At 50.0% G+C, this 17,804-nt stretch overlaps 1 protein-coding gene across 1 annotated transcript in view; it reads left to right on the top strand.

Annotated features, from left to right (window-relative positions):
- CNGB1 (cyclic nucleotide gated channel subunit beta 1) overlaps window positions 1-17,492 on the top strand; it is a 66,390-nt gene extending 48,898 nt beyond the window's left edge. Inside the window, exons 27-34 of the mRNA XM_060000743.1 lie at window positions 1,084-1,225; window positions 2,023-2,182; window positions 4,006-4,103; window positions 4,200-4,283; window positions 7,233-7,351; window positions 7,625-7,771; window positions 14,233-14,449; window positions 17,076-17,492. Coding sequence (XP_059856726.1) covers window positions 1,084-1,225; window positions 2,023-2,182; window positions 4,006-4,103; window positions 4,200-4,283; window positions 7,233-7,351; window positions 7,625-7,771; window positions 14,233-14,449; window positions 17,076-17,492 — 1,384 coding nt within the window. The remainder of the gene's footprint in view (window positions 1-1,083; window positions 1,226-2,022; window positions 2,183-4,005; window positions 4,104-4,199; window positions 4,284-7,232; window positions 7,352-7,624; window positions 7,772-14,232; window positions 14,450-17,075) is intronic.
- Window positions 17,493-17,804: the final 312 nt, after the last annotated feature.

Genomic DNA, 17,804 nt, shown 5'->3' with positions numbered 1-17,804 from the left:
TGGGCAATTCCTGTGCCCTGGTGGGAGAACAGGAAGCACAGGAAAGCCTGCTGAGACTGCCCTGGCTTTAGGCCCTGCTGACCTCAACCTTGCTGATGGGAGGGCACGGTCTGAAGGTATGAACATAAACACCTTGGTAACTAAATCCCTTTAAGTAGCTATAAGGATTTTAGTTCTGTATTGTTTAAGATATTGTAAAAGCTTAGGTTTATTTTTGTAGGACTTAGTGGCTAAAAATTAGAACATAACAATGGGGCTGCTCTGTTGGAGTAGTGTACACTTGTAATTATAAATAAACATGCAAAACTTTAAAAAAAAAGGGAGGGACTCTCACTGCTTTGTGATAATTAGACAAGCACAGGCATTTCCTATGCCTTTTACCACACAGTAGGGCCCCATCACCCATACCTCCCTTTCCGATGATTCATGAGCTGTGTCAAAGGCTTACTGATGGTGGGTGCTAGCTCAGAGAAGCAGATGACATCTGGTTTCCAGTCTGAGCTCTGGAACTTGCCAGCTGGTGACCATGGGTGTTCCCTTTCCCTCTGCGGCCCTCAATTTCACTATCTGGTTAGTGGACAGGCAAGGGGGAGGGTCAGAAAAGGTGATCCTCCAGATATCTTCCACTTTTGAGCTTGTTCTTAAACCTCATGATGGGATAGCAAAGGAAAGACTGTGGACATTGAAAACATATTGAGGGAAACTGAGGGATCCCAGGCATCAGGAGCCGGAAAACCCTGGTTTATCCTCCTGCCAAGTCTTCTAAGTAATGTCCGGAAGCCTCAGTTTCCACATCTGTAAATGGGGATGACAACATATCTCTGCAGGGTCGGGGCAGAGCCACAACAAAACCACACAGTACCTGTGAACGTGCTCTACAAGCGGCAGAGGGCTCTGAAGTTGGGACAGGGTTTTTGCTTTTTCCTTTTTTTTTTTTTTTTTTGGTTTTGTTTGTTTGTTTGCACTTATGAGCCGTAAAGCTTTTTCTCTTTTGTACAGTGTACACGTATCCACGCCAGGCTGCCCAGGATCCACAGGGCGGGGCCTGTGATGACTGAGGTCCCCTTCCTCTTCTCTCCGTAGTTACATTCGCTGTTACTACTGGGCTGTGAAGACCCTCATCACCATCGGCGGCCTGCCCGACCCCAGGACGCTCTTTGAAATTGTCTTCCAGGGTCTGAACTATTTCACAGGTGTCTTCGCTTTCTCCGTGATGATCGGACAGGTAGCTGGGTCACTAGTCTGTTCCAAACCACCTGCCTGCAGGGCCCTTTGCCCTCTTACTGCTGCCAGAAGCATCACCATCTGTGCCTGTTCCTTTCAGACTAGGCCCAGGAACAGCCCTGGGCCGAGAGTTAGGAGCCTGGAGCTCTGGGACCCGCTGAGTGAAGGGGTGGTGATGGAGGTGTAGGTCCCATTTCCTCTCTGAGGTTGCTTCCCATTTGAAATGTCAGTCCTTTGGGACAGCTGGAGAGTTGGGCTGAATGGCTTTCTGCAGGGGCTGAGGATTTGGGCTGTTCCCTTGGAGAGAAGTCCCCGGTGGAGTCTAATGTACTGGGGGTGCGGCTCATACTGTAGTCAGTGCCTGAGGCAACCACCAGGGGTCCTCAGAGTTACCTTTGGGGGCTCTGCTCCAAGGAGCAGCACTCCTGGTTCATATTTCCTCGGGGCGGGGAGGGGCGGGGCGGGGCGGGAGGGTGGTGCATGGTGTCAAAGTGACCTCTGGCACCAAGGGGCCACGTTGTACCAGAATCAGCCCAGCCCAGGGAGGCCTTCCCTCCTTGTGTGGCCCCAGAGACCTGAGGCCACGGGAGGGGGCCAGCAGCCTCGCTCCTCCACGTGCAGCATCGTCGGAAAACCTGTGTGTGGACATGAGCGGGGATTCCCTCTCTCCTGATCTCCCCCCAGCCCCGCAGGCACGCACCCCTGGCTGTGCTAAGTAAATGTGCCCACAACACACGTCCCCAGAGCCCGGCCCCGCTCTGACCCAGCGGCTCCCCTGACCACCCTCCTTACCCCCAGATGAGAGACGTGGTGGGGGCCGCTACTGCGGGAGAGACCTACTACCGCAGCTGTATGGACAGCACAGTGAAGTACATGAACTTCTACAAGATCCCCAGGTCCGTGCAGAACCGGGTCAAGACCTGGTATGAGTACACCTGGCACTCCCAAGGCATGCTGGGTAAGACCACGCCCCCTCCCCACTCCCCTCCCCGCCCCAACCCAGCTGTCACCAGCTCCCCCAGCCCGACCCGGTGCCCTGCCCTGCCTTCCTGGGCCCTGGCCTCATCCCATGTCCCTGAGGCCCCGAGCATGGGGGCCTCTCTTGGCCCCAACATTTAAGTGAGAGCGGCCTGGGGAGGCCTTGGGCGGTGCCCAAGTTAAGCCATCAGGAGACCCCTGAAGACATGAAGGGCTTGTCTTCCGAATGCCGCCCCCCACCTTGAAATGCATCTCCATTCGAAGATGGAAGTACAATTGGAACCAGGAGGGAAGACTCTGTCTGTCTCTGTTTCTCTCTCCTCTCTTCCTCTTCATATACATCCATACATATAATACATATTTTGTAAATTTAAAAAAATTCTTTTTCAGATTATTTTCCATTAGAGTTTATTACAATATATTTTTTAAAATTTTTTGATGTTATACTTTGCTTCTGAAATTGGCTAAAACAATGCATTTTCATTCACTGCTGTTTCTGCTTTCTTGTCAATGATGAGGTGTGCTCCGTTATTCTTGCAAAGTGGGAGAATCTTACCTGTAAACTTTCCAAATATAGTGAAGTTTTCACAGATTCTAAATGGAATCCTTAGTGAAATTTGAATAGGTTAATTACATGTTAATTGACTTCATTTTTTTCCTGTTTCCTTTTTACTTTGGGGAGCTAGTAATTTTGTTTTCAGAGCCTAGACATCGTTTTGGAGGGCTCTGAAAAGCTTATGGACCACTGGCACTGTGCCTAGAGTCTCCCAAGGCCCTCAGAAAAATGAAAGGGCCCCCCACTGCTTCTGTGGGGTTCACTCTGTTCTCAAAGAAGCCACACTCGAGGCCCACGGTCTCCTGAGTTGGGGGCGTTGGCAAGTCTGTGGACAAAGCACATGACTACAGTTTCCAAGCCATGTTCATTTCCACTGCCTCATTCTGTTCTAGTGACAGCCTTGTGACTTTTCACAGGGGCACATGTTGAGGACCAGAGAGGGCTCTGACCTGCCCAGGGTTGCACAGACCCAGCACTTGAGCCCTAAGCTAATTGTGGTGCAGTGGACAGAGCACGGGGCTGGGGCCCCGTGGTACATTTCTGTCTCCAGTTACCGACCTTCACTCTGTGCCAGGCTCTCAGCTGCGCACCATAGACCCCATGGTGGGCAGACATACTGCTCTCCCAGCATAGGTTCTGAAGTCACAGGGCCTGGGTGGGGTCCTGATTCCATTCCCCTGGGCTGCATGGACATGGGCAAGTCACTGCCCTCCGGAGTCTCCCTGTCCTTGTCTGTAAAGTGGGTTATAGTGGGCACCTCTTGAGCTGCTGGGAGGATTTAATGAAATCATCTTGGTAAAGCACTCTGTAAAACTGCCTGGCACATAGTAAGTGCTCCAAATACTTCATTTCTTGCTAATGTTGTTCTTATAACGTGAGTGGAGAAGACAGATCATTGGCAAACAATTGCAGTAAAGGGTGTGATATGTGCTATGGCACAGGGACTGATAACGTAATAGCTAGGTGAGAGGATGTCAAGGGAAGGCTTCCTGGAGGAGGTGACATGAGTGCTGGGTTCTGCAGAATGAGTAGGGTTAGCCAGGAAGGTGAAGGGGGTTGTTCCCAGCAGAGGGAATGGCATTGGCAAAGGCCTGGAGGCAGAGAGGATACCCTCCCAATCTAGAGTGATTCCAGGTGGTAGAGGAATGGTGTGCCTGGGGTCCCCACCAGTGTGGTGTGGACGGGCCCTGTGTGTGTGAAGGAGGGGCCCGGCTGTGCCTCTGAACCTTGCAGGGTCTCATTTGCAGACGAGTCAGAGCTGATGGTGCAGCTTCCAGATAAGATGCGGCTGGACCTCGCCATCGATGTGAACTATAACATCGTCAGCAAAGTGGCACTCTTCCAGGTATGGCCCACACAGTGTCCCCACCCTCAAGACTCTGGAAGGTCCAGAGCCCACACCTTCCTCTAAACGGCTCGTTTCCCGTCCTCTCGGGGCCAGGGCTGTGACCGGCAGATGATCTTCGACATGCTGAAGAGACTTCGTTCTGTTGTCTACCTGCCCAACGACTACGTGTGCAAGAAGGTGAGTGGCCCAGGGCAGCCTCAAGGCGGTCTGGGATTCACAGCCACTGCCTGTCGCAGCTGGGCTGGAGTGGGGGCCTATGAAGGCACAGCGGGGCGAGCGGAATTGCCAGGAGGGGAGGAGGGTGGTGAGCTGACCCCAGGGCTCCTGGCTTGTTGGCTTGTTTGGCACGAGGAGGCTCTGTCCAGCTCTAGGCACTGAACTCAGATGTGCCTCAGGCCTTGCTCCCTCTTCCTGGGGCCATGGGGGCCAGGACGAGGAGCCCCACTTTATAGAAGAGGAAAGTGAGGAGCATAGAGAGGGGCAGGGTCTTGACTGTGTAGATGGACCTGCTTCCAGGGTCTTGGTCTTCCTGTCAGGAAAATGGGGCTGGAGGAGGGGTAGGATAGGTCAGAGGTTGCAAACTAATGGTTCTTGCATAGGAGCCAGCCCACAGATGTTTCATGGGTTTTTTTTTTCCTTCTTTTTTTTTGGACTAATCTAAAAATAAAAATTTGAATTAGTCTCCAGCCTTTAAAAGTTGGAAGGTTTTGGGAATTCCCTGGAGGTCCAGTGGTTAGGACTTGGTGCTTTCACTGCCGTGACCTGGGTTCAGTCCTTGGTTAGGGAACTAGGATCCTGCAAAGTGCGCAGCATTGCCAAAAAAAACTGGAAGGTTTCACATAAAAATCCAGATTTCCGGCTGAAAACAGAAAATCGGCTAGCATTGAGCCCCACTCTCCCAAACAGCCAGAATCATGTGGAGCGGAGAAGGGGCTGGCCCTGAAGGGGATGTCGTCCTCTCCTGACGCCACAGGTCCCACCACTCTCCACTGCCCCACAGGCTCCCTCCTCTCCTTGACATCATCCACCGATCCTGGGACTCATTTGGGTTTGAATGCCAGGGCCAGACAGTGTCTAAGGCCCCTTCTGCTCCCATTTTTTGGGATTCGAGGTGAGACCGAGCTCACTTGGTGAGTGAGTGGTCAGGGTGGAGGAGCTTAGTGTGTATACAGGGGTGAAAATATTGCCCAAGAACCCCCTGTGAAACTCAGGAACCCCCAGCCCCAGAAGGGCCCCATCTCCAAGCTGTATGCTGCATAACAGTGAAGTTTCTGGAAGCAAAGAGCTGGGGGAATGGGGACAAGGGTATGGCTGAGAATTTAAAGCTGCAGCCTTAGCGGCCAAGAGAAGTTTGGGAACAATAGAAGGATTTGTCTGACGTTGGAGCCACTTCCTAGCTGTGCAGCCTTGGGGAAGTGGCTTGCCCTCTCTGAGCCTGACTCTTTTCATGGGTAAGTAGGGATATTGATAGTATCTCCCTCATGGGGTGATTGTGAGAATTGAAGAAGATATGCATAGGGAGTTTGGCACCATGGCTGGCACAGAGTCGGTGCCATTGCTGTTGCCAATATCCTTGTGGGTGATGTAGACTTTACCTCTGATGAGGAAAAATGAATCAGATTGTTGGGAAGTTTGCCGTGGGAGCTGAAGTGAACACTTGGTGAACGTGTGTACATGGCGCCCTCTGCTGACAGGTTTGGCGCTGTGACAATCTCGCTGAGACAACCCGAGGCCACCCCAGGACCACCCCTGGGCGGGTCAGTGAGATGAGGGTGAGCTCTGCAGCCCCTCACACTTCAGCCCCATGTCAAATTGGACACTGAGACAGGGGAACGAGACTTTCTTCCTTTTTGTTAAGAAGGCCATGCATGTGTGAGATGCCCAGGGAATATTTGTCAAATGAATCAAAAGCACAAGTCACTTACCAGTCTTTGGTCACTCTCCCTTTACACACACCATGTGTGGCCGATAGGTATCAGGCCAGGGCACCGGTCTATGAAGGCATGAGGATTGGAAGGTGCTGGCAGACTGGGTATTTCTGATTCTAGTCCGAAGCAAAGCTATTCATTCATTCGTTCATTTGGTTTCATTTGTGATTAAGACCGTTGTATCAGTCTGCTAGGGCTGCCACAACAAAGTACCACAAATGGAATGGCTTAAATGACAGAACTGTATTGTCTCACAATTCTGGAGGCTAGAAGTCCGAGATCCAAGTGTCGGTGGGGTAGGTTCCTTCTGAGGACGGTGAGCAAAGGATCTGCTCCAGGCTTCTCTCCTGGCTTGTAGATGACTGCCTTCTCCCTGTGCCTCTTCACACTGTCTTCCCTCTACGCCTGTCTCTGTGCCCGAAGGTCGTTTATAAGGACACCCATCCTATTGGATTAGGGGCTCACCCAACTGCGGTATGATCTCATCTTCTTTTAACTAATTACATCTGTAATGACCCTATTTCCAAATTAGGTTACATTCTGAGGAGCCGGGGCAGGGCGGGGGGGGGGGGGGGGGGCGGTTAGGATTTCAACATATGAATGGAGGTTCTGGAACCAGACTGCCTGTTTTCAAATCCCGGCTCGGCTTTGCTTAACTTTGTGACCTTGGGCAGAGTTCCTACCGCAGAGGGCTGTTGAGGACTAAGCAGGCTCGGTCACATAAAGCACTCAGAGCAGCGCCTGGCACAGAGAGGCGTTAGGTAATGGTGGACATTCCTATTAAAGCTGTTATCGTTCCTATTTCAGTAAGCAAATGCCGCTGAGCTCCTGATAGGATATGGGGGAGGCGCAGGTATCAGCTGATTGTGTGAACCACTGTGAGCTTTTCCATGCCTCTGGGCCCTCCATGGGTGCGTATAATTGGAAATTTACCTGAATACCACTACACCTGGGCCTCGTTATCTAGCATTTTCCATCACACCACTAACTCCCCACCGTAATCCTGCAATCTACAGGTGGGGAGACTGAGAGCCCGGAGGGGAAGTGACTATCTCTACACCACATACCAAGTCGGTAGGAGGGCTCGATCCCAGCCCAGGTTCCTCTGCACTGTGCCACCAGCGCCTGGGCCCAGCCCTGCTGCTTCTGTGGTTGCTTTTGGTGATGACAGAGGGACTCGCCCCCTTCTCTGTTTCAGGGGGAGATAGGCCGGGAGATGTACATTATCCAGGCGGGGCAGGTGCAGGTCTTGGGTGGCCCGGATGGGAAGTCCGTGCTGGTGACGCTGAAAGCTGGATCTGTGTTTGGAGAAATAAGGTCAGAACGGGGTGAAACAGGGGGACCTCAGCAAAGGCTGGGGAAGGGAGGGATGGCCAGTGGGTGGGACTATGTCCTCAAGGGCCCTTCGGTGGGTCTGAGGAAACCGCTATGCATACAGCACTGGCACCTGCTGACATATGCAAGGTGGGCCCAGCTGTCACCCGTGTGAGGCCGTCGTGATGCTCTAGGCAGGGGTGAAAGTGAAGATGCTAAGTGTGATCAGAACTGCAGCCTCCTGAGGGTCTCACCTCCCTCCCTTCTCTGCCCCAGCTTGCTGGCTGTTGGGGGCGGGAACCGGCGCACGGCTAACGTGATCGCCCACGGGTTTACCAACCTCTTCATTCTGGATAAGAAGGACCTGAACGACATTTTGGTGCATTATCCGGAGTCTCAGAAGTTGCTCCGGAAGAAGGCCAGGTACATTTTTTTTTTAGTAAAAGAAATCCGTATATACTTTAGTGTGCATTTCTTAAGGACTCAGACTTTCTTTTACATAACTGTAGTACCTTTCTGAAAATCACGAAATTCAGTATTGAAGCAATACTTATCCCTAATCCATAGTCAAATGTTGTGAATCGTCCCAATAGTGTCTTTTATAGCTTTGCTTTTCTTCTTTTCCATTCCTGGATCCCCCACTGCATGATGTTGCCATTTGAGTCTCCTTTGATCTGGGATCAAAGTTCCTCACCTTTTCCTATCTTCAGGGATTTTGACTTCTCTGAAGAGGACAGGCCAGTTATTCTGTAGAATGTCCCTCCATTTAAGTTTATATGTTTTCTCATCATTACCTTCAGGTTCTGCATTTGGGGCAGGAATTACTCAGAAGTGATGTTGTGTCCTTCTCGGTACAGTGTATTGAGAGGCTGCTTTCTCCCTATTCTGATGATTTTTTTACTCTGATCACTTGGTTAAAGTTTCCACACTCTCAAGTTACTATTTTTCCCTTTGAAATTAATAAGTAATGAGTGGTGAGTCACCTTGAGATGATGTAGATTCCCTGTTCCTTATCTCACTTTACCTCACTACTTTCAGCCTCCACTGAAGGTTCCTTGCAATGATCGCCATGGTGGTTGCAAAACGGTGATTTTCTAACTCTGTCATGCTTTCTACATTTATTAGCTAGCAATGTACTGTGAGGAAGAACTTTCTTTTCTTTCCCATTTATTTGATTTTTCATTTATCTATTTATAATGGTATGGATTTGCTGTATTCCATGAATATCCTGTTACAATCATTTTCACGCTCAAATTGTTCCACATTGGCCACTGGACACCTCTTTAGGCTGAATATAGTGAACTTTTGTTACATCCCTGTTATATCTTAGCACTTTTTTGCTTATAGACACACTAAGATGCCATAGATTCATCTTATACTTTCCCTGCTGCATCCCTGGAAATGGCCATTTCTCCAAGGAGGCTTGATTCCTTTTAGAGGGGAATGGTTTTTAGAAACCAACATATGAGTACTAAGTGCTCTCATTGCTACTGGGGTGTTACTAGGCCTCCACAGTGGACAGAGCTGGGAAATACATCTACATATACACCTGTATGTATAAATGCAAATATATATATATATATATATATATATACACACACACATACATATATGCACATACGTATATATCAACATCTATTTTTTTGTCTGTGTCTATCTATATCTCTGTATATCTCTGTCTCTACTTCTACCTATCTAACAATTTCGATCCAACATCACAGAGTTCATTCTGATCTCCTTTTCTATATTTGTAAATTCCTTCTCCAACACTGAGAAATTTGACTCCCTTTATCCTCACTACATTGATTCATTTGTTCAGTCCTACAATGTAGAGAAAGTAGCACCAGAATCCCTATTTCATACCTACTGGAAAGAAGAAAGCCTTCTAAGCAGAGAGCAGTTCTTTCTGTCTTTAGCTTGAGGACCCATGATGTAGGTGTTGTGTTCAGGGTTACCTGGATTGGTTCTCTGTCTTCCTCCCTTTACTGTGGTTTTTCTGTTCATTTGAAATACAGCTAGGCTCACATGTTTCAGTTTGCATTCCATTTCAGGGTTCCCCCACACTGACCCTTGTTGATTTTTTGTGTTTTGAATATGTAGAACATGAACATGGAAGAAGGCTACAAAACAGTGCATTCAGGGTCCCAACTCCCTGCACCTGTTGCCACCCACCCCTTACAGGAATCTAATCACCTTAGTTTCTGCTTTTTTCTTCTCGTGTTTCCTTTTGCAAAAATAGGCAGATCTGAGAATATTTGCTTATTTCCCTTTCTGTCTTACACAAAGGATAGCACACTGCAGATTCTCTTTTGCACTTGACTTTTTTTCACTTGACGAGAAATCCCAGAAAACATTCACTGAGTCCACAGACAGCTTCCTCATTCCTTTTAACAACTGTATTTAGGCTATTTCCAATATTTTGCAATTATAAATAGTACTGCAATGAATAACTTTGTGCATCTGTATTTTGTATTGTTGGGGAATAGGTAATTTTTTTTTTTTTTTGGCCATGCCACACAGTTTGTGGGATCTTAGTTCCCCAACCAGGGATTGAACTTGGGCCCCCAGCACTGAAAGCCTGGAATCCTAACCACTAGACCGCTAGGGAATTCCCTGGAAAAGGTAATTTTTAAGAAAAGCAGTTTTTTGCTTTCAAACACTTAAGATCAGGTTTTCAATTGAGTGATGGAAGCAGCACGATGTGGTAGAAAATGCACAATAGGCTTGGGGGCTGATAGGGCCCAAGTCCTGTCCATGTGCGGTACTGGCTGTGTGACCTAGGAAAAGTTACTTTACTTTTCTGGTCTCAGTTTCTCCATTGTAATATAAGGGTAATCACTTTGTTGTGGAGACGATTAAATAAAATAGTGCATGCGAATGTCTCTAGCAGGGGGCCTGGCACACAGGAGAGCTCAATACATGTTAATAATAATAATTGTTCCTCTTTATCCATTAAATTCTCTCTATAATTTTCCCATGGGATAAAGCCTTTTTAATCCACCTATCTGGTATTTCCTCCCTTGCCTTTTATCACATATTCATATTTTCCACTTCAGTCACCATAAATAATCTGTACAGAGAGTGGTCATCATAAAGGGAACAAACTCACCATGTCCATTCATACAGCACAATAATTTATTGAGCTGATAGTTCGAGGCCCTGGGGACACAGGAGGGAGGAAACAAAGCTTACATTCCAGTCGGGGAAGCCAACAACGGAGAAAGGAATGACTATGTGATGTGTCAGCTGGGGATAAAGGCCATAAGGAAACATAAAGCCACATGAAGAGATAGAGGTGATGGAGGGAGCTACGTGAGATAAGTTGGTCAGGAAAAGTTATTCTCAGGGTGTGGCACTTCAAGTGAGACCTGCCAGAGTGAAGGAGTGAGCTGGGGAACTGCCTGCAGGGAAAAGCATTCCAGGCAGAGGGAACAGCATGTGCAAAGGTCCCAAGGAGGCACAGACTCAGTGTTACATGGAGACCAACAAGAAAATGAATGTAGCTTGATATGGGATGGGAGCAGTGTAGGGGGTGAGATTGGGTAGGGCCTTGTAGGGGAAGCCTCACAATGGCTTTAGCTTTTGCTCTGAGGGAGATGGGAGCTATGCAGGGTTTTACACTGAGGAGTGACTTTCTGTGACTTAAGTTTTTACAGAATCCCTTTGGCAGCTCCCTGGTGAGTGGATGCAGTGTTGACCTTAAAGCATAATATAGACAAGGCGTTGGGGTCTCTCAGGGAAGGAAGCTGCCCTGTAATTCATCTTACCCGGCTGTTCTTAGAGAAGCCATGGGGCCCTTCCAGTGGCTGGTCTACGTGATCTTTCCCCCAAGTCTATCCACGTCCCCCTACTGTCCCAAGGGACAAGGATGCACAGTCAATCCCCATTATTCACAGATTCCATACTTGCAATTCGCCTACTCACTAAATTTATTTGTAATCCCCAAATCAATACTCAAAGGCTTACGCAGACGCTCGCAGACGTGTGCCCAGAGGCGAAAATTTGAGTCACCTACAGCGCACGTTCCCAGCTAAAGTTGAAGAAGGTGACGGTCTGCCTTCTTGTTTCAGCTCATATTGTAAACAGGTGTCTTTGTGTGGTCCATCATGTAGCATGTTTTTCACATTTTTGTGATTTTTGTTGGTGATTTTGCTGTTGAAATGGCCCCAGGTGTAGTGCTGAAGCGCTATCTCGTGTCGCCCCACGCAGGCCTGAGTTAGAGAGCCGCGCGTTCATTGTAAACAAATCAATGATGTATATTAAATAAGATGTCTTTAAACAGAAACACACACAAGGCAAGATTATGTAATGAACAGTTGATGAAAACGTGTGGAGAGGCTCACCGTAACCGAATCCTGTATTTCCCCCAGAAGCCATGGCTCAGTAGTCACTAATTCCGTGTCTGCAGACACTTTACAGAACTTAACTACCGCGGATAATGAGAACTGACTGCTCATGTCTGAGAATAGGTACCGGGTTCCCCTCCCTCTGCCTTCCTGCCCCCTGCAAGAGGAACATGGCTCAGAAAAGACACACTCATAGCTGTCATCCCATTCCTCCGGCTGGGTTAGGTGTGGGTTTAGCAAGTCAGCCGGGATCCCTCAGAGGCCTTGCTCCTGGCCATGCCTGCGGTGTGCTGGGGTGAGGCAGCCAGAGGAAGGAGGAGGGGCTGGCGGGCCGTGCTGCACACAGTGGGCTGTGGCACGGTTCATCAGAGGCTGCTTCTCTGGACAGGCAAGCTTGAGGAGAGGGGCAGGGGATCACAGATGAGCTCTGCCCATCCAAGGAGATAGAGGTCTGAGAACCACAGGGCCTGGGGAAGTCTGAGTTGCTGAGATTCTGTCCAAGCTCCCCACTTTACAGATGGGGGACCTGAGGCCCCAAAGAAGTGAGACACTTCACTCTCTGACTTGGCCACTCCAAGAAATGGGGCAAAAAGCTCTCCTGCATGCCACTCTCTCCGGGGGTGAATTATACAGTAATTAGAGTGAAACTCATGTCATCTGAAAATGAGGATAAATTTCCTTGATCTGGAAATGTCCCAGAAGTCAGCTCAGTGTTTCAAAACAGAGATAATTAGCGACCAGCAAAGGGCCTGTAGATGGTTCTTTCGTGTCATTTGAGTACCACGCCGAGCCTTCCCACGGACTGCCGTGCTGTGAATTATGGACTCAAATAACACAGGTGACAGTGCTGGGCTTGGAAGAGGCCTCTGAAAATTATCATGTTTGTGGTCTCCTGGGAGAGCCCCAGCTCAAAAATGTAAGTCTTGGGCAATTAATATCAATATGCACAATTTAAATCCATTGCCTCTGATTAGATAAGCAGCCAGCAATGGCCTCATTTTTAAACAAACAAGTTTGGCCGGAACCCTGATGAATGAATTTGCCAATTAGTCCTCTAGACCTGCTAGACTGCAGGCGAAACTCATTTGTTCTTGAGCCAAACCACTCATCATGTATTTGTAGTGTGAAGAATTCCTTAATAAAGGCTGGGGCTCTCTTTGATGGAAAATTCTCTCCTTATTTAGAGAAGCAGGGTGGTATATTGCATTGGATCTGGGTTGTAATTCTGTCTCTGCCACTTCCTGTAACCTTGGGCGTGTCACTCCTCCCATTCTGAGCCTGTTTCCCCAACCCTTCTAGGTATGGTAATCCCAGCCCTTTCCAGGTCATGGAGTGTTGTCAGCGTCCAAGAAGATAATGACCATGATACTGCTTTGTAATCCTTAAGACTTGGGGTGCTGGGGTCAAAGGCAGGGGTTTGAATTCCAGCTCTGCCACTTCCTAGCTGTGTGGCCTTGGAAAAGTTACTCAGCCCCTCTGGACGTCCACATCCTCATTTGAAATGAGGGAGAATAATAGGACCTACCTGTAAGGATTACTGTGAGACTTAAAGTGCGTATCAGTTATCTATTGCTGTGTAACAATGTTACCACAAATTGAGTGGCTTAAAACCACACAGATTTATTATCGCAAAGTTTCTACATGTCAGAAGTCTGGGGACAGCTTAGATGCATCCACTACAAGGCAGTAATCAGGATGTGGGCCAGAGCTGGGTCTCATCTGAAGTCTCGACTGGGGAAGGATCTGCTTCCAAGGTCCCATAGTTGTTGACTGAATTCAGTTCCTTGTGGTTGTGGGACTGGGGGCTTCGGTTCCTAGCTAGTCATTGGCCAGTGGCTGCCCTCAGGTTCTTGCCATGTAGGCCTCTCCCAACATGGCCGCTTGCTTCATCACAGCCAGCAAGGGAGAGTCTCCTTGTAAGACACAGACCACAATCCTATGTGACACATTCACAAAAATGACATTTGATCTCCCTTGCTGTATTCCACTGGTTGAAAGCAAGTCACATGTCCCACTACCCTCAAGGTGAGGGGGTCACACAGAGGTGTGAACACCAGGAAGGGGGATCACAGGGGTCACCAAAGAATGCCTGCCTGTAAAGGTCTGAGCACAGAGCCTGACACATACAGACACTTGTGTCCACATTGGTGATGGTGATGATGGTGAAATGACAATGAAGCAAAAGAAGGAGAAGCAGAAAGCTCGGGCTCTTTTTCATCTGGACATCCTATTTCTGATTCTATATACTAAAGTATCCTGCATCATTTCCTGTGTGACCTCAGAAAAGCCACTCAACCCCTCTGAGCCTCATCTATAACGTACAGGCAATAAGACCCACAACATTATGGTTGTTCTGATTGTTCAGTGAGATGTGATGCCTCAAACAGCACTGTGCTGGGCTCAGAAAAGGAGCTCAGAAACTGTTAGTCAAAACAAACACCATCACACAACTCAACTCAAGGGCTCTGCCCGAACCAACGCGGCTTCATTCTCTCCCAGAGCTTGCTGGTCACGTTAGCGGACGCTGCTTTCTTTCAGGAGAATGCTGAGAAACGACAACAAACCCAAGGAGCAGAGCGTACTCATCCTTCCTCCACGGCCAGGCACCCCCAAGCTCTTCAGTGCCGCCCTGGCTGCATCAGGAAAGATGGGTGCCAAGGGGGCCAAAGATGGCAAGCTTGCCCACCTCAGGGCGCGACTCAAGGAGCTGGCTGCGCTGGAGGCGGCTGCAAGACAGCAGCAGGTGCTGGAACAGGTAATGCCATTGGAGACCTGGTCCATTTCAACCGCGTGCCAGGAAGAAGGCCTAGGGACCCACGCATTCCATTTTAGGGACTGTTTTTCCTTCTTCCTATCAGTCAGGATTCATTTGGTTTTAAGTGACAGAAATGCAAGTGACAGTGCAAGCTCAAATTAGCTTGAAAAAACAGGGAATTTATAGGAGCAAGTCATTGAAAAGTTCAGGCAAGGCTGGATCTAAAAGTTCAAATGATGCCGGTAGGATGAGTTCTGCCATTCTATCACCTTTGCTTCCCTTGGGGATGGTTCCATTCCCAGGCAGTCCCCCAAGAGCTTAAGAGGACAGCCCCCAAGATCACATCCTCCTGGTTGAGGAACTCCCACAGAAAGAAAGTACCTCTTTCTCAGTAGCTTCAGCAAAAAGTCCCAGGGCTCATAGTCACTGGACAGAATTGGGTCACATGTCAGTTCCTGAGCCATTCAGTGTGGTGCTCTGGGGAGGACTGGCTCATATGCCCATCCCTGGACTGAGAGTGGAGATTGGTGTGGGCGCATTCCCCCAGATGGACATCCGGCTGCTGCTGCAGAGGTAGGAGCAGTGGGTGTGGGCAGGGAGTGTCCCTCCCCAGACCACAGTGATGTTCTCATATTAAATGTTGTGTCTGTGACCATTTAAAATATCTGAAAGGAAAATCCAAGGTGACAGGCATGGTGCCAACTGTCCCCACCCCCTAAGTCTAAAGGGAATTTTTAACTTAGTTCTGGGACTTTTTTCTGTGACTAATGCCAAGAGTGCCAATTAGGATGATTGCACTAATTATGGTTGTTCATGACTGTCCTTTAGGGAGGCTGCTGGGAAAGGGGGGGGGTGGGGTTAGGCAGAAGCTCAGTGGCAGGGAGGGGACAGCAGTCTACAAGACAGAAATCAGAGGAGGCTGGTGAACTCAGTCTCAATCCAGGCTGGTCCAGGAGACCGATCCAGAGGTCATTTGACAGCAGGAGTTGGGGAATGACACCAAAGTCACCCAGGGTTCCAGTACATTCTCCAGATGCATCCACCGATGGCCCCAAATTGAGGACAGGTGTGATTGTCTGGCTCGCAGACTGTCAAGGGCAGGGTCGAGCTGGCAAGTTGGGGTCTTTAGTGCTGGCTGGCGTGTGGGGCTGAGTGAACGTGACCTCCGAGAATGTTCTCAGTACAGTGAAAGGTTTTATCTGAAATGGGATTTGTTGCTTCTAAGTGTTAGCTCTTCACCCAGACAGCTTGGAGATGTGAATTAAATTTGCATGAGTGTTCTCATAAGACGCAATTTTAGAACAACCAGGGCAGAAGGGCAGAGTACATGGAGCTCTTAAACAGAAGCCTATAGACACAGGTCCAGATCCTGACGCTGTCACTGCCAGCCCTGTGTCCTGGGGAATCTCCTCCAGGACCTTTTGGGGCCCACATTACTCCTGGCTGTCACATGGGGTAGCAGAGATGAAGCAGGTTACCTTGGATACTTTCATGAAAGCATGTTAAACACAGTGAAGCACTTGATCAAACTTGCCATGATCCTTCTGGCTCCATTCACAGCAGGATGCTTCAAGAAGATCCCATAATGGGCACCATCTGGGCATCCTGCCCTGGAAGCGTGTTGTCAGAGTTGACAGTGGATGGGCGGGGCGGGGGTGGGGGGAACAGGTGCACCGAAACATGCAGAAGCGCGTGGAGACAGAGGGAGCGGCAGGTCCCCAGAGCTGCCGTGGGATCTAGGAGTGTCCTGGCTCCCCCCACCCCACCCAATTCCCCTCCTTCAGCGCCCTCTGACTTCTCTATTCCTCATAAGCATGCTGACTGCTCTCACTTTAAACTCCCTACAGACCACTGGGCCTCCTGCTCTGGGGGCTGCTCCCTCCCCAGTTTCCTCCCATGCAGAGATGGCGTCAGAGAGAGCAGGAGGGGCCGTGGGTATCCACAAGGCTTGGGTTTTCACCCAATTCCCTAATTCTACCCACGGGAACCCCATTCATGGGAAACCCGCAGGCTGGAGGTTGGAGGTACCCACCAAGTCTCCAGACACAGGGGCTCAGCCCAGCCTAATGCCAGTGGTACCCAGCCCATTCTCCCCGGTGGGGAGCGGGGGTGGTGTCTCAACCTTCGAGACCTTCCGGGAAACGGGCCAGGCCACAGCTGCTCCTGCCCTCATCAGCCTTTACCTTAGTATTTGCTTAGAGCTTTTCTCATTCACCAGGGAGTACACATCCCGGCTAACCGGGCAGGGCAGGCTGGCTGAGCTCTGCAGAGGTTTTGGTGGCGCTCCCTCCTGGTCACAGCCTCTCTTCCCTCAGTAGCTCAGTGACTGTTGACGGGACTCTGCCCTTGAACTCGAAACTTCACTCAGGCTTCCGGCCCTGCAACTCCACAGAGACATAAAATATCCCAAAGAGCTTCACCACATCCTACCGGGCTTTTAATCCTTCAACTTCCCCATAATATACTGTTTCTACCACATAACCCTGACGCAGCTCCGCCCAACCTTCCAGCTATTAGATTTCGGAGCGCTGTCTTCCTCCTCAGGGGTCCCAGGGGTCCCAGAAGGAGGGAACTGGGAAGTGTCCAAGACCCCTCTGCCTCACGAGTCACTTTTTCTGGATTCCAGGCCAAGAGTTCGGAAGACGCAGCGGGAGAGACGCGATCAGCTACCCCAAAACAGCCCGCGGCCCCGGAGACCCCGGCCCCAGGCTCTCCGCCACCTGCATCCCAGGGGAGGTCCGAGGGAGAAGAGGGGGGTGCAGCCTGGCCCGAGGAGCACTCGGTGCGGGTCCACATGAGCCCAGGCCCGGATCCCGGGGAACAGATCCTGTTGGTGGAGATCCCCGAGAAGGAGGAGAAGGAGGAGGAGGAGGAAGAGGAGGAGGGGGAGGGGGAGGAGGGGGAGGAGAAGGAGGAGGGGGAGGAGGAGGGGGAGGGGGAGGAGGGGGAGGAGAAGGAGGAGGGGGAGGAGAAGGAGGAGGGGGAGGAGAAGGAGGAGGAGGAGAGGGAGGAGGGAGAGGAGGGGGAGAAGGAGGAGGAATAGGGAGGCGGTAGCTAGTGCGCCACAACCCAAAAGGTGCGCCCCCCCGCCCCGCCCACTCCCCCGCTCCCCTGCTCCCCGTGAGCCCTGAGTCCCTGCACCACAAGAAGGCCAAGACGCTGGTCTGCAGTAGTGGCTTCAGTTGCTCTCAGTTAGCAGCTCGGCCAGCGATCCTGCCCTGATGTCAGCTTCTCTGTCTCCCAGGGCTGGTCTTGAAATTAACAAACTTCCCAGTGTTTGTGCCCCGAAGTTCCCACCGTCACTAGAGAACCTGCCCCCCGCCTGTTATTTATTTTTAAGAACAAAATACTCTTC

Source organism: Delphinus delphis, chromosome 20 (genome assembly GCF_949987515.2).
Source record: "Delphinus delphis chromosome 20, mDelDel1.2, whole genome shotgun sequence".
In the NCBI taxonomy this organism is placed as follows: Eukaryota; Metazoa; Chordata; class Mammalia; order Artiodactyla; family Delphinidae; genus Delphinus; species Delphinus delphis.
This window is presented reverse-complemented; position numbering and strand designations above follow the sequence as displayed.